At 39.6% G+C, this 15293-nt stretch overlaps 2 protein-coding genes and 1 long non-coding RNA gene across 3 annotated transcripts in view; all 3 read left to right on the top strand.

The window, feature by feature from the left end:
• The window catches only part of LOC116061479 (zinc finger protein OZF-like), a 3323-nt gene extending 2783 nt beyond the window's left edge, over positions 1–540 (top strand). Inside the window, exon 2 of the mRNA XM_031315710.2 lies at positions 1–540. This exon is cut by the window's left edge and continues 1134 nt beyond it. Coding sequence (XP_031171570.1) covers positions 1–359 — 359 coding nt within the window. The 3' untranslated portion in view covers positions 360–540.
• Positions 541–4153: 3613 nt separating this feature from the next.
• plaub (plasminogen activator, urokinase b) lies at positions 4154–12904 on the top strand. Its single transcript, XM_035997796.1, has 10 exons — positions 4154–4273; positions 4356–4458; positions 5078–5225; positions 6358–6455; positions 6551–6622; positions 8603–8801; positions 9828–9979; positions 10550–10690; positions 12309–12457; positions 12549–12904. Exons 1-10 carry the CDS (start codon positions 4208–4210, stop codon positions 12741–12743), a joined length of 1323 nt encoding a protein of 440 aa, XP_035853689.1. The 5' UTR covers positions 4154–4207; the 3' UTR covers positions 12744–12904.
• Positions 12905–13297: 393 nt separating this feature from the next.
• Positions 13298–15293, top strand: LOC116061481. Its single transcript, XR_004107726.2, has 2 exons — positions 13298–13499; positions 14989–15293. It is a non-coding gene; the product is annotated as an uncharacterized LOC116061481 (long non-coding RNA).

The raw sequence follows: 15293 nt of genomic DNA, 5'->3' as shown, positions 1-15293 counted from the left end.
GAATCCACACAGGAGAGAAATCGTTTGGTTGTGATGTTTGTGGGAAAAGATTTACTCACCAGTCAACTCTTAAGAGACACATGAGAATCCACACAGGAGAAAAACCATTTGGTTGTGATGTTTGTGAGAAAAGATTTACTCACCAGTCAACTCTTAAGACACACATGAGACTCCACACAGGAGAGAAACCATTTGGTTGTGATGTTTGTGGGAAAATATTTAAACAGTTAGCACATCTTAAGACACACATGAGAATCCACACAGGAGAAAAACCGTTTGGTTGTGATGTTTGTGGGAAGAAATTTACCAGGAAGGCAAATGTGAAGTCACACATGAGAGTGCACACAGGAGAGAAATAGTTCTTTTCAGTCTGTTGTGAACGATTCATTGTGTAAATGTGTTGTTAAGAACCACAACAGTTTTTATCATCTTTTATTGTTTTGATGTATTTTACATTTGTCTTTCTTTTGTGTTCTGGGTTTAAAATCTGTAAATTGTTTTAAATGTTCCCTTTGTCAAAGTTGTGTTTTACAGCTGCAAAGTTTTGATCGGTTTGAGTCATTTTATATGAAAAAAGTAAAGATTCTCTGATTCCAGCTTGTTAAATGTGAATATGTTCTAGTCTCTTCTCTCCTCTGTGACAGTAAACTGAATATCTTTCTTTCTTTCTTGTGAACAAAACAAGACATTTGAGGACGTCATCTTGGGCTTTGGGAAAACACTGAGCCACATTTTGTTTTTACCATTTTCTGACATTTTAGAGACCAAACAACTAATCCATTCATCCAGAAAATAATCGACAGATCAATCGACTATGAAAATGATTGTTAGATGCAGCCCTAATTGTTTGTAAATGAGAGGGAAGAGAATGTCTGATAAATCTTTATTATATTATGAGAAATGACAACATAAAGTAAGTCTGAGATGGAGGAAACAGAAAAGAAACCAATAACGCTGCAATAAGGGAATATATGACATTTCCTGTAATGTCTAATCAATATATATTCAAACTGTGTGATCCAGTCATCTGACATACTGGATTGTACTTTTAAAATGAAATAGAGGGAAGGGGAGACCTTGAAAGTGTAATTTCTGACTTGGAGTCTGACCTTTTTTAAAAAAAATAAATAAATAAAAAAAAAAGTGTATTAACATTAACTCTTAAAGGGATACTTCACCGATTTAGCATTAAGCTTTGTATCAGTAGAAACCCGGTAGTATTTTTGAATGGCCGTGCTTCCCTCCCTCATGTCCCCCTGAGAGGGGAGATCTCTGGATTGAGGGTCTGGAAAAAAGCCTCAGATGACGCAAAATGACGATTTTTGCGTCATCTGAGGCTTTTTTGCCCAGAGGCTATGGACTACAGCCAGTAGTAGGACCTACTTCCACATGTTGTCAACCCGCCAATCTTGAATCCTCGCGTAGCGTGGCTTCTCAGCATCAAAACTTGAGATAGATAGATTTATTCATCCCGAAGGAAATTTTAGAACAACAATTATGTGCATTCAAACTACCGCACACGTGTACCACCGGGATACATTGGTACAGATCGGAGACTATGCAGGACACTTTATTACAGACGGAATACTCAACACAGCTTCGCCCGCCGGCTATGGAGACCAGCTGTGCAGCTCGATGCCTCTGGCCGGTAAAGGGATATCATCAGCGGTGGACGTTGAACGAGTCAGACACTGCTGTGTTTTTGTTGTTGTGGAAACAATTGCTGTATTGGACTATCCAGCCACAGACTATCCAGCTACCAGTCTAGCTACTCTACTAGCTCTGTCGCCGGGTAAGGCTAGCTAGTGGAGGTGACCTGTGTTAACACGGAATGCCTGGTGCAGAAATGGGGGTGCTTGTATCCAACTAACTGCTAACTGCTGGTGGAGTTTGTGACTGTTAAATGCCGACCATTCTACAATATACGCAAATTTGTATACTCGGTGATACAGTCTACCAAGCGCTAATGCTAGTGCTATCTATGTGTTAGCTGAATTTTACGGAGCATATCATGTGTGTCCATTGGAGGGACAGTCGCAGCTAACAAAACCCCTAATGTTCACAAAAATTCATTAAATTGAAATCGGACACCATAGTTAGCTTTATAAGACCTTGGGGTATATGTTATGTAAGTGGCGTGACGAAATTCAAACTGTAAATATACGAAAGTTATGCCGAAAATGAAGCTAACTAGCTGCTATCTGTACACATAGGATTGGAGGGACAGTAGCAGCTAACGAAACCCGAGAACCGGTGACTTTAACTGGGTATGGAGGTTGCCGCTTTCTCGTCAGACTGTGTGGAGCTCCTAAAGTCTTACCAAATTTGCAATTAGCCATCAATTTTCGTAAAACGGCCCATATTTGGGCTTTATATGGTTGATTTCTCGCTTAAAAAAGTATCCAAAGTGAATTTAATAACGAAATAGCCCGACAAACAATGTATAACTTTGCAGTGTCTGAAATATGAGACCTGCTGTCTCGTCTCCAATGTGTTTTACAGCCTACCAAGCGCTAATGCTAGTATGTGTTAGCTGAACTTTACGGAGCATATAATGTGTTTCGTATGTTGTTTTTATATAATGTCGTTTTTATATATTTTAATTGTGTAACCACTTGAGCCACAGTGAAACGTTGTTTCGTGTATATGGTTGAAATGACAATAAAACACAGTTGAATTGAGTTGACCGTCTCTGTCTGTCTGTAAACGGTAGGCGTGGCGAGTGGACTCAGAGCAGCGAAGCAATTGCATTCTGGGATTTGGTGTCTTTCATCCACATGAGCCAAAAACACTTTTCCTGGCTTTTCTCTGCCTAGAAGGCACCAATTTCAATTTTTTTTTCACATTTATACTACGTAAGTGACCCAATTTAAAGATATATTCAGCTTTCCAGCAGTGAAATATCCCTTTAACTCTTTATCTCAGTGGGTTTGTGATTCTTTCTTGGTTTGTTAGGGCGTACTCACACTTGGTAGCCTGACGTCATCATACTCTCGAACTTCATATATATATATATATATATATATATATATATATATATATATATATATATATATGTGCATGTTATATGTTTACTAAGTGAAAAAGCCCAAAGTCCACCCCAAAGGGACTTACCATCTCCAACAGAAAACACTGTTCACAAACTGCTCCAAACAGCTCTATTGTAGTCCAGCCTTTACTTCAGAGACAAACGTGGTCACTTTGGAACACACGTTATAATGCTCACCTAGCTGCTAGCATGGCACGCCCTCATACTCTGCTTCTGACTGGCTAGTAGTCCTTACCTAGGTACTGTCAGGGCCCTCATACTCTGCTTCTGACTGGCTAGTAGTCCTTACCTAGGTACTGTGCATGTCCGACTCCCAACAAAGATGGAACAGAAGTGAGAGGTCTCACTCTGTAACTAAAACAGAGAGCTCAACACACAGGGTGAAAAGAGGAGCTGCAGCAATGTGCAGTATGACAAAAATATGTTGTTGTTTTTTTAAATTAAAACCTAATCCTAATTAAACCTATTCTGGTACAACCTATAAATACAATTATGAACCTGAAAATGAGCATAATAGGAGCACTTTAAGAAGTAGGAGACTTTTCTCAACACAGAAAGGAACACTTAATCTGAAAAGTAACTAAAGCTGTCTAAAGTAGTGGAGTAAAAAGTAGAATATATTCCTCTGAGATGTAGTAGAGTACACGTATCAAGTAGAATAAATGATGATGGAAAGACTCAATAAAAGTACAAGTAACTGAAATGTACCTAAGTATGAATGTAAAGTGAGAAGAGCCTGACGTTAATGAGTTGTTGGAGGTGCCTGAGGCCTACGTCTACTTCTGTTATTGTTGTGCACATGACAAATAAAGAACTTTTCCTCAGATTCATTTGAATCCACAATCTGATAAATCCACCGTATTAAACAGCTGCATGTCCAATCTGACGTAGGCTCCGAACATACCAGTTATTGTTATTCTCTCTGGGAATTACTGAAGTCCATCAACAGCACTTAGTCATCCACCTCGCCCAGCAAGCAGCTGTTTCTTCACACCAAATAAAGTGGGCCAGCCTGCCGAAGAGCTCCTCAGCCAATCAGGACTCTCCCTCCTCCCTGCACACTGCAGAGAAAACAGAGAAACCCCAGAGAGGGTTCCCATACAGCTCTCTGCAGGCACACTCACTCTCTTTGGACTTGAGCCTGTGCAGCGACGCAACATGATAACGATGAAAAACATTGGTGTTTTAATTTGCACCCTGGCAGCTCTGTCAACAACCGAAGCAGTACGGACATTTGGATTTGACTTTTATTGAAATGTTGCATTTGTTTTCATGAGAACTTATCAGACTTTTGTTGTACTTTTAGGGTTTATTGAGAGAGAAAAAAAGGCAGAGATTCTCCACTCGGTCTTTCTCCCACACCTCTTCGTCCTCTTCGTCTTCGTACTCCTCCTCCTTTGAAAGTTCAGGTGAGACTCTACATTGATCTGGTCCTGTGCATGAACATGAGGCTGTATTGAAGTGTATCATTCCATTGGTTGTACACATAGGCGTAATTTACAGACTGGACTTTTTCCGAAGTCTTTGTTCCTTTTCAATGTTTTTGCCGCTTTTTCAACATTTTTGTTGCCTTTTTCATGTTTTTTTTGGACAATTTTTGATGTTTTTGTCAATATTCCGAGTATTTTTTGGCAATTTTTTTGGAATTTTTGTCTCCTTTTTCAAGGGTTTTTTAAACATTCTTTTTGACATTTTTGTCAAATTTTTAAAGTTTTTTTTTGGCAATTTCTTTTTCAAAGTCTTTAGTTTTTGTCGCTTTTTCCGACATTTTTCGCCTTTTGACGTTTTTGTCACTTTTTTGTAAATACATCCATACATGTCCCGGGATCAAACCCCCCCCCCCATGTTGAAACCAAAGTTACGCCCTTGGTTGTACAGGAGGGATCCGTGGTAACATCCTTGACTTCCGGTGAACACACGTTCTGTTTGTGTGCTGATTGTTTCGAGGGGAGACACTGTGAAACAGGTGAGAGGCCTAACAAACAAACCAAGTTGCGTTCATCTTTTTTCACATTTTTAATTCAAAAGGATCTCACTGCTACAAGGGCGTAGGACTGTACTACAGAGGTACAGAGTCAAAGTCAGAGAGTGGACGAACATGTAAGGAGTGGGATTTACACACCAGGAAGCAGTTCATGTCTTCTGATGTCCTTTCAGGGAGACACAACTACTGCAGGTACGCTGCCACGGGCCATTTTTTATGAAAAAAAAGTCAAAAGTCTCTGATCTCAGCTTGTTAAATGTGAATACTTTCTAGTTTCTTCTCTCCTCTGTGACAGTAATCTGAATATCTTTGAGTTGTGGACGAAACAAGACATTTGAGGACGTCATCTTGGGCTTTGGGAAACACTGATCCACATTTCTCACCATTTTCTGACATTTTAGAGACCAAACAACTAATCCATTAATCCATTAAATAAATAATAACTGATTAATCGACAATGTTAATATTTGTTTTAGTTGCAGCCCGTTGCTCAGGTGATGAAAACTGAAGCAAAAAAGCTTATAGATACTAACTGAAGTTAAAGGTGCAGTAGGTAAGACTTATAAAACTAACTTTCTGTCATATTTGCTGAAACTGACCCTATGATCCAGTAGAACTACATGAAGCAGGTAATGGCACCACCTACAGCCTGTAGTGCGATTTGCAAAAATCCACCGCTCCCTGTTCAGCCAATCAGGGCCAGGGGGGGTGTCTAACTGTGTGTCAATCACTGCTCATGCACACGCATTCATTCTCCCTTGTGGGGGGAGGGGCTTATCAGACCGTTTTGAGCTTTAGCAGAAAGGGGGGGAGGGACTGAGAAGTTGTCAATGTTCAAATATTTTGGCTAAGTCCTGGATCGTCACAATCCTACCTACAGCACCTTTCAATTTTTCCTTCTGAGCTTTAACTTAAAGGTGTTTACATCCACTTCAGATCAACGGTACAGGACTTTTAGCCCATATAAAACACCAAAGCCATTCACTAAATATGAATGTAAACAGCCCAAAACACTTTTAAAAGCGTCTAAACAAATGTGGGTTCATATCCTACTTATTCCTCTTAATATTATATTAATTATAAAATGTGCAACAATTAAAGTTTACGTTTGGAAACTGTTCCGAATTTGGCAAATTTAAACGTAAATGTTTGTTCATGTAGGACTCCATGGCTCATATTAAGAAGCAGATTGAGAAAGATTTCCATTTCCATCACAGCCTCCTGCTTATTGTTTCTCTTCAAATCCAGTGCTGTGCTGGAGTACAGAATTAACATCTTGAATGTCACATGTTTTGTAGTTTTATGGACTTGATGTGTTTTTCAGAAATCCTAACTACAAACGGCGTCCGTGGTGTTATGTGTGGAAGAACCAGCAGCTGGTGTGGGAGTATTGTGCTATTCCCCATTGTGGCTTGGAGTCGTGTAAGTGCATTTTCACTCTTTAAAGTCTTCTAATAAAAACTCAGCCAAGCTGCGTTTTTCATCAGTGCCAAACACTTTTGATTGTGTATTTCCAGCGCTGCCCTCTCCCTCGCCCTCGCCCTCACCCTCACCCTCGCCCTCACCTGCACCCACTGAGCCACAGCCAGGTAACTTCCCCGCCTTACTGAACTCACTGGATTCATTTTGTTTTGTTTATTCGCTTCGTTAATTTATTTACACATTAAAAAAATTGGGAAGTAAGGAAAGAGGAGGCTTAAAGGTCCAGTGTGTAACATGTTTAGTTGTTCATTATCAAAAATCTGTGTTGCCCGTTCACAAACTTGTCCTTTTTCATGAATATTTACCACCACTATCAATTCCAAGTATTCCTTTTGGCTTGACATTTTACATTTGCATTTGCATGAACTGGGGTAGACGCTCCATATTCATGCTCCATCTTGAAATACGTTAGCCGGTAAGGGACATACAGGACATACTGCTCCGCCTTTCACGTTTTCGCTGTCACATGATAAACTCACAGGTGCTGCTAATGCTGCTAATGGGTATCATAGCTTCCCGGCCCCGGCAAGTTTGAAGAAGGAAACATGGAGGACCACACGTATTCAAAATCCAAATTTCAGAAACAGGAGTCTTCTTCTTCGCCCAGAAAAAGAAAAAGGAGATTGAAAAGAGCAAGAGACCGGCTTTTTGAAGCGTGAAGGCTACCGTAGCTGTAATACGTACTTTGAACTGCGTGGTGTGAGAGAGTTGATATATGCGATATATGATCTCAACGCTAGATGGGAGAAATTCCTACACATTGGACCTTTAAAGGGTAACTACCATTTTTTTCCCAACATATTTTCCTATGTTTTTGTGTCTAAGTGACAACAATCTTTGACATTGGTCCAGTATTAAGCGAGATCACTGCAGTCTAAAGTCGCTAGCGCTAAATCCACCAGACTCCATTTAAAAAAACAATACTTTTAGCGTCTATAGAGCCATCATATTTTCACATGTAAATCAGTAAACTATGTGTTTATTTTAACCAAAACTAGACTTGTGATGGTTGGAAAAGTGGAAAGATGACCCAAAACGGCTTTTCATAGTTTTATTTAGTTTCTGTTATCTTTGAATGAAGTGTGTTTTACGATGCTAAAATTACTGTTTATTTACATGGAGTCTGGTGGATTTAGCGAACACAATTTCACATGTTTTTATGTTAAAAAAAGGATCTTACTCTTTAATAGAAAGCTCGACCTCCTTAGAAATCCTTTCCATAATGTTGTGAGACGCTTCGAATATTAATCTGAGCCAGTCAGCGCCAAAACGAGCACTTTAGTGAAGGTAAATACAAGCTGCCCCATTAACTTACATTGTAGCTTGTTTCTCAGCTGCTGACTGCAGTGATCTCACTTAATACTGGACCAATGTCAAAGATTTTTGTTCCCATCAGTCACTACAACACAAAACATAGGAGAATAGGTTGAAAAAAGTAGTTACCCTTTAAGGAGACTAGAGCCACGTGTGGAATAAGGATGAAATTGATGATTGTATGCAAATATGTCATGAAAAGAAGGATGGAGGGTTCTTTTAAAGGAACTATGAACAAATAAACCAATCTGAAGATGGTTCACTTGATAAACACTGAAAAGGAGAAATGTCTTTGATGTACAAAACTTATTATTTTAAGTGCTCATTTCTGAAGACGTTATATGGGCTCAAACTGTATCAGGGCGGCAACTAACATTTATTTTATTATTGATTAATCTTTATTCATTAAAATTTTCTCGATTAATGGATTAGTTTGGTCTCTAAAAGGTCAGAAAATGGTGAAAACTGTGGATCAGTGTTTCCCAAAGCCCAAGATGACGTCCTCAAATGTCTTGTTTTGTCCACAACTCAAAGATATTCAGTTTACTGTCACAGAGGAGAGAAGAAACTAGAAAGTATTCACATTTAACAAGCTGGAATCAGAGAATATTTTTACCTTTTTTCACTTAAAATGACTGATTAATCGATTATCAAAATAGTTGGGGATAGATTTAATAGTTGGCAACTAATCGATTCTTCGATCTTTGCAGCTCTAAACTGTGTCACATTTTCATGTTTTTCCCTCTCGACTGTCCCCCCCACCGGCCCCCCAGCCGCCCCGGCTGCAGAGTCGACATGTGGCATGAGAAAGCAGATGAAGATCGTGCGTGGAACAGTTGCCACTGTGGAATCCCACCCGTGGGTTGCTGCCATATTTTGGCACGACAAATCCAAGAGGGAGGTTTTCCGCTGCGGAGGAAGTCTGATCTCAGCCTGCTGGGTCCTCAGCGCTGCCCACTGCTTCCCCGACGGGTAGGAAGTGACATCACTTACTGTAACCACAGCAGGTGCTGAGAAAGGATTTCATTTATTTAGCACATGTTAAAAAAAACACAACAATTATACATTTAAGATATATTAAATAAGAAAAAGGACATGCAAAGGTAACCCAGAAAACCCTTGGGGTGCTCGGCATATTGGGTTCCCTACAATTATTCAACAATACAAAACAAAAAACATATAGTCTATGAAAAAGGGACAGAAGAAAGGAACAATCAAACGAGGAGAGAAAATAAAGTGTGAAGAAAGATAGAAAAGGAAAAGTAATCATAAAAAAAAAAACAAGAAACATGTTAGGCTATTGATACAGTAAAATATATTTCACAGATGTGTGAAAGAAAATGTTAAAGAGAGAGTTTCTGTCGACTGGGAGGGAAAGAGTTCCATGTCTTAGGACCTCTGTAAATGATGCTAAATTGGGATAGGATGGGGCAAAGCTGGGCTGCATTTCGGGTGGGATAATTGTGAAATTGATTGTTAGGGGTTAAGAGAAAGTAGTCTTGCATTGCCAGACCTTCCTCCACAGTGCTGTGGAGGAGGGTCTGGCTAGTCCACACAGCATTCTGGGATGGGAGAGAAATGTGCTCTGGTTTATTGGTATTTCTTTAAACCAATCACAATCGTCTTGTGCGGTGCTAAGCGCTAAGCGGAGCCACGGTGCCTCGGGAAGGAACTTGTTTTGGTGGAACATGTGTATGTTCAAAAGTTGTTTTAGTCGTGCAACAGAAAACTCAGATTGGACAGATAGTCTAGCTAGCTGTCTGGATTTACCCTGCAGAGATCTGAGGAGCAGTTAACCATAGTCCTCAGAAATCCACCAGAGGTTAGAACACCAACACAAGGAAAACCAAAGGTAATGGATATCCGGCCTAAATGAGTGAAATCTGGTGGAATTTCCGGCGGCAACCGAGCAATCCCGGAAGTGGAACGTCGAAGATATAGACTAAGAGAAAGTGACATCAGGTTGACTGGACTTTGTTTTGTGAATTTGTGTTTCAGCTCTCACGCCAAACACGATAACTTCTTCGTCACCCTGGGGAAAAATGTGAGGAACAAGACCGACCCCGCTGTGGAGCAAACCTTCACGGTGGAGGAAATCATCCTCCATGACGGCTTCGACAACATTGACGGGGACTTCAACAACGACATCGGTATGAACACATCTTCAGATGCTGCGGTGTAAATTATGTGATATAAGCCAAGCAGAATTCTTTGTAGAGATTTTATCTGCGGGTACTGGAGTCTATGCACCATTCCGATACCACATCATTTAGCCCTGAAGAAAATCTACTTTAAAAGTAGTTTGTTTATGTTCTGTTTCCGTTACGACTGACTGACAAACTGGATAATAAAAGAAAGTTCTACGGCGTTCATTGTTTGTGTTTGTTAATGTTTCACAGAAAGTTTAACCCTTGTGTTGTCTTCCCGTCAACCACGCAGCTTTTTGTCATTCTGGGTCAACAAAAAGTTTTTTTGTCACTTTTTCCAATGTCTTTGTCGATTTTTTTTTTTTTGAAGTTTTTGAAGCTTTTTCTGACTTTTTTGTCACTTTTTTTCCAAGTTTGTCTCTGTCGATTTATTTTTTTTTTTTAACGTTTTTCTTGTTTTTTTTCCCACAATTTTGAAGCATTTTTGTCACCGATACGTAAATTCAGGAATCGGTATCAGGAAGCAAAATATAGTATCGGACCACCTTTAATTCTGTGATAATTGTTTTGCAGCTCTGCTGAAGCTGAAGGCACAAAATGGGAAGTGTGCAAAGGAGAGCGACTCGGTGAGGAGCGTCTGTCTGCCGCCGCCTCAGCAGAACCTCCAGCCTGGAGTCAGCTGTGAGATCGCCGGCTACGGGAAAGAGCAACAGGGTGAGGCTGTTCTCTGCACACTACCAAATACCTGTGTATTAACAGTCATATGTCTGTTTACTTTAACAGAAATTGTCCTTGATTCACAGTTGTACTTTTGTTTTTGTTTTACATTTCTAATTGCGCAATTTGTGCTCCGACAACTTTTGTTGGCCACGGAGGTTGGTTTTGTTACTTCAAAACATCAGAACTATCACCTTAACCCTCGTGTTGTCTTCGGGTCAAATTTGACCCGTTCTCAAAATGTCTATCTCAGAAATATGGGTTTCTTTTTAAAGGTCCTATGACATGCTGCTTTTTGGATGCTTTTATATAGACCTTAGTGGTCCCCTAATACTGTATCTGAAGTCTCTTTTATATAGACCTTAGTGGTCCCCTAATACTGTATCTGAAGTCTCTTTTATATAGACCTTAGTGGTCCCCTAATACTGTATCTGAAGTCTCTTTCCTGAAATTCAGCCTTGGTGCAGAATTACAGCCACTAGAGCCAGTCCCACAATGAGCTTTCCTTAGGATGTGCCATTTCTGTGTCTGTAGCTTTAAATGCTATTGAGGAGGAGAGAGGGGGGGGGCAAGGTGGAGGGTGGGGGTGTGGCCTTGACCGCTTGTTTTCAAGCCATGATGTCTCTCTCTCTCATGGGTGGGCCTAATTCTCTGGGCGGGCAAAGCAGAGAAAGGGGAGGTAACCTTTCCCCTTATGACGTCATAATGAGAAGATTCCTGATTGGCCCATCTGAGCTTTCATTTTCTCAAAGACAGAGCAGGATACCCAGGGCTCGGTTTACACCTATCACCATTTCTAGTCACTGGGGGACCATAGGCAGGCTGGGGGAACTCATATTAATTTTAAAAAACCTCATAAAGTGAAATTTTCATGCCATGGGACCTTTAACTACCTAATTTTAATTACCCAAAAATAACATGCACTGCATATATACTGAATAACACTTCCAACTTTGCGTGGAATACCTGCAGAATAGGGACATGTAAGTAGTTCTTTTGTAGATTATGGTGAACTAGTGTGTGTTGTAGCAGTGTTTTGCCATTCAGAACGAGCTAGCATGCTACGGTTAGCCTGCTCGTTTCAGCTAGTGACGTAGGAAGCCGTGCAGATTTTGAACAGCTCACCCGGAGACTGAAGGCAGGACACATTCAGAAACCGTATCTCACTCTAAACAGCATGGATGGATTTTTTTCAAAGTTTATATGAGTGTGGAAGCACCAGAGACACAAAATAACACCCCAAATCCCAGAAAAAGTGATTTTTTTTTCATAATATGGGCACTTTAACTCAAGAATTATAATTTCCTATAAATTAGTTTTTTAATTGACCATGAATTCCAAAAATAAGTGTGAAACTATAGTGGTAGTACGTTGGTGTTAGTGGTGTTTATACATGGTAATGAAAAGAAGCATTAAACGTCAAAGAAGCGCCAAAAACATTGAAAAAGGCGCCAAAAGTGTTGAAAAAAAGAGACCAAAACATCAGAAAAAGTGTTGATTTTCAACAACACAAGGGTTAATGTAAATAATGAATGTAAATAATTAGTTTCTACCTCTGATTATATGTATTTTACAGACTATAATAACCTGTTCTAACAGCTTTTCTTCTCTCCAGGTTTGTGGTACAATTCTCAGTTCCTCCGAGAGGCTCAGGTGAACCTGCTCGCTGACAGCGTGTGTCGACGCAAGGACTATTACGGGAGCATGATCAGCGATAACATGTTTTGTGCCGGTCGTCCCGACTGGAGCCAGGATGCCTGCGAGGTATTCACGACAAGTCCAAACTCGCTGGGGCTTCCTGAATCAGTCTGTTGATTTGCTTTAATGCAGCTGGTCTCTGGTCTCTCTCCCACAGGGAGACTCCGGAGGGCCTCTGGTGTGCCAGGTCGGCATCAGGCTCTTCCTGTTTGGAGTCATCAGCTGGGGCGACGGCTGCGCAAAGGAGAACAAACCGGGCGTTTACACCAAAGTGACCAATTATAACCGATGGATAGAAGAGAAGACGGGGCTGCCGTCCATCACCGCCGGCTCCATGTTTCCTCAGAAGTGATGCGGAGGACGTGACCCTAACTGCAGCTGTTTTCCTAAAGGATAAAGCTGCAATATTTTATATTTCTCTTGAGAAATCCCATGAAAAGATCAAAACCAAAAATGAATCCTACTAACAAGCATTATCTGTGTACCTAAAGCTTGAGATATATATATATATAGAGAGAGAGAGAGAGAGAGAGAGAGAGAGAGAGAGAGAGGAAACTAGGAAATATTGACATTTAACAAGCTGCAATCAGAGAATTGTTTTACCTTTTTTCATATAAAATGACTCAGACCGATTAATCGATTATCAACATAGTTGGCGATAGATTTCATAGTTGGCAACTAATCGATTCTTTGATCTTCGCGGCTCTAAACTGTGTCACAAACACTGAAAAGAAGAAATAAAAGTTAGAGAGGAATGTCTTTGATGTACAAAACTTATTATTCTAAGTGCTCATTTCTGAAGACATTATATGGGCTCAAACTGTATCAGGGCGGCAACTAACTGCTGGGTCCTCAGCGCTGCCCACTGCTTCCCCGACGGATTTCATTTATTTAGCACATGTTACTTGGGACTTCCCAAACTGAAAAACTACTGCACATATAAACACTAAACTGCTTTGCTAGTTCAATCAAACTAGCAATTTCTTTTTCCATCGACAGATATAGCTCCTGTACGTCCACCAAAATCACATTTAGCAGCTATTTTCAAGATAGCGCCGTCACCGGTACAGCTGATCCAAACATTTCCAGTGAAAGTGAAAAATAAGTTGTTTAACCCTCGTGTTGTCTTCCCCCGCCGACCATTTTTTTTTTACTGTTGACAGTTTTTCCCACTACCACCAGTAATGTGTACACGCCACGGACACCAACTTATTACCACTAGTGTTACACTTATTTTTCGGGATTCATGGTCAATAAACCTTGTTGGAATTTTCCAATTATACCTCATTTTTGAGTCCAAAAAAGCTGACATTATGAATTATTTTGACTAATATTAGAGGAATGTATGTTGATGTATAATCAAAGACTCGTGTATGTCAAAGTTGAGTCAGAATACTGTTTTAGATGCTATAAAATTGAATAAAACAACTCAAAATTCAATGACAGTATAGTGATCATTAACTGTACTTGCGAACCTGGAACTAGCCATGTTATTTTCTCGGTAATTTGGTTATATAAGCCCACCTACCATCTTTTCCTTAACCTAACTGCGTCAAAAGTGACGCCAATAGTCCCGACCTAGCGCGTTTAGATAAAGTGCGTTTAGATCTGACGCTAAAGGAGACTTTTAGCGTCAATAACAACGCCAAAGGTACCTGACCAAGCGTCCGTATTTTACGCGATGGGAGTGAGAATGTGTTGGATAAAAACTACAGAAGGAAGTTACTAAACCTTTATTTAAAAAAGGAGAAATTACATATCTGTGACCTGTTTTTAGAGATCTTCAGTAGGAACTAATGGGCTTGGAGCTCAGAGCGACAAGAAGGGTGAAGAAGGTATAAAGTATGGAGAGACATACACATTGTTGGTTTTGGTCTTTTCATCGTATTTGGTCAAACTCGCCAGCCTATTGTCTTTAGACGATCAGTGTTGTTGCATGTTTCAGCCTGTTTACCTCAACTCAGGTCCACGTTACATCACTATTAATGCTTTTGCAGACATGCGTGCTGCTGTTTTACATCTTTGGATGGACAGATTCCCCCTCACATTCCAGGAAGCCATAGGTTTCTATTCATTTCCATATAAAAGGAAACATTTAGAAAACCTCGGAAACCAAAGGCTGCCTTGAATGGTAACAAATCCATCCAAACAATCTGACTGGACACACTTTTTTTGAAAGTGCTCAGCAATAATGTAAAATGATTTGTAGTTAACCCTCCTGTTGTCCTCGGGTCAAATTTGACCCATTTTCAAAAAGTTTCTATATCACAAATTTGGGTTTATTTCAACCAAATTGTTAAAAAAAAAAAAAAAAAACATGGATAGTTCCATATAACTAGTAAATTAAATTATCAGTTCACTACTTTCATTGAATTTGATTTGGGTGTTGTATTCAATTTTATGGCATTTGAAAAAAACGTTGAAAAAATCAACAAAAAACTTCAGAAAAAGTGCTAAAAAACTTGAATAAAAGTAAGAAAAACGCTGACAAAAGTGCCGAAAAAGAAGACCAAAACATTGAAAAAAAAGTTTAAATTTTAAATTTTGACCCAGAAAAACAAAAAGTTGCTTGTTGGTCAACGGGAAGACAACACGAGGGTTAAAGAGCTAACACATGCACTCACAAAAACACTGTTATGCTTATTTAACATATTTTAAGCTTTGTTTTTATACAGAAACGTCACTTAAATACACACAAAGTGTATGTATACTTATACAGTTGTTCTGTATTATTATTATTTTTTTGATAGAGAAATGATATGATATATTCTTTATTAGGTTTTATTTTATATATATTTATATAATATTTTGTGAAATTTCTTCACAAAACCTTTTGCGGATTTGTTTTTGCTCGTATTGTTACCTTTTATTTCCTACAAAGAGTAGCCCAGCACTTTAGTAT

This window comes from Sander lucioperca, chromosome 22 (genome assembly GCF_008315115.2).
Source record: "Sander lucioperca isolate FBNREF2018 chromosome 22, SLUC_FBN_1.2, whole genome shotgun sequence".
Taxonomy (NCBI): domain Eukaryota; kingdom Metazoa; phylum Chordata; class Actinopteri; order Perciformes; family Percidae; genus Sander; species Sander lucioperca.
This window is presented reverse-complemented; position numbering and strand designations above follow the sequence as displayed.

Excerpts from the sequence above, each read along its gene's own strand:
- plaub (XM_035997796.1), top strand. The coding sequence starts at position 4,208 with ATGATAACGATGAAAAACATTGGTGTTTTAATTTGCACCCTGGCAGCT. Across the intron at positions 4,274-4,355 it reads CTCTGTCAACAACCGAAGCA|GGTTTATTGAGAGAGAAAAA; the intron begins GTACGGACATTT and ends TTGTACTTTTAG. Across the intron at positions 10,691-12,308 it reads CTACGGGAAAGAGCAACAGG|GTTTGTGGTACAATTCTCAG; the intron begins GTGAGGCTGTTC and ends TCTTCTCTCCAG.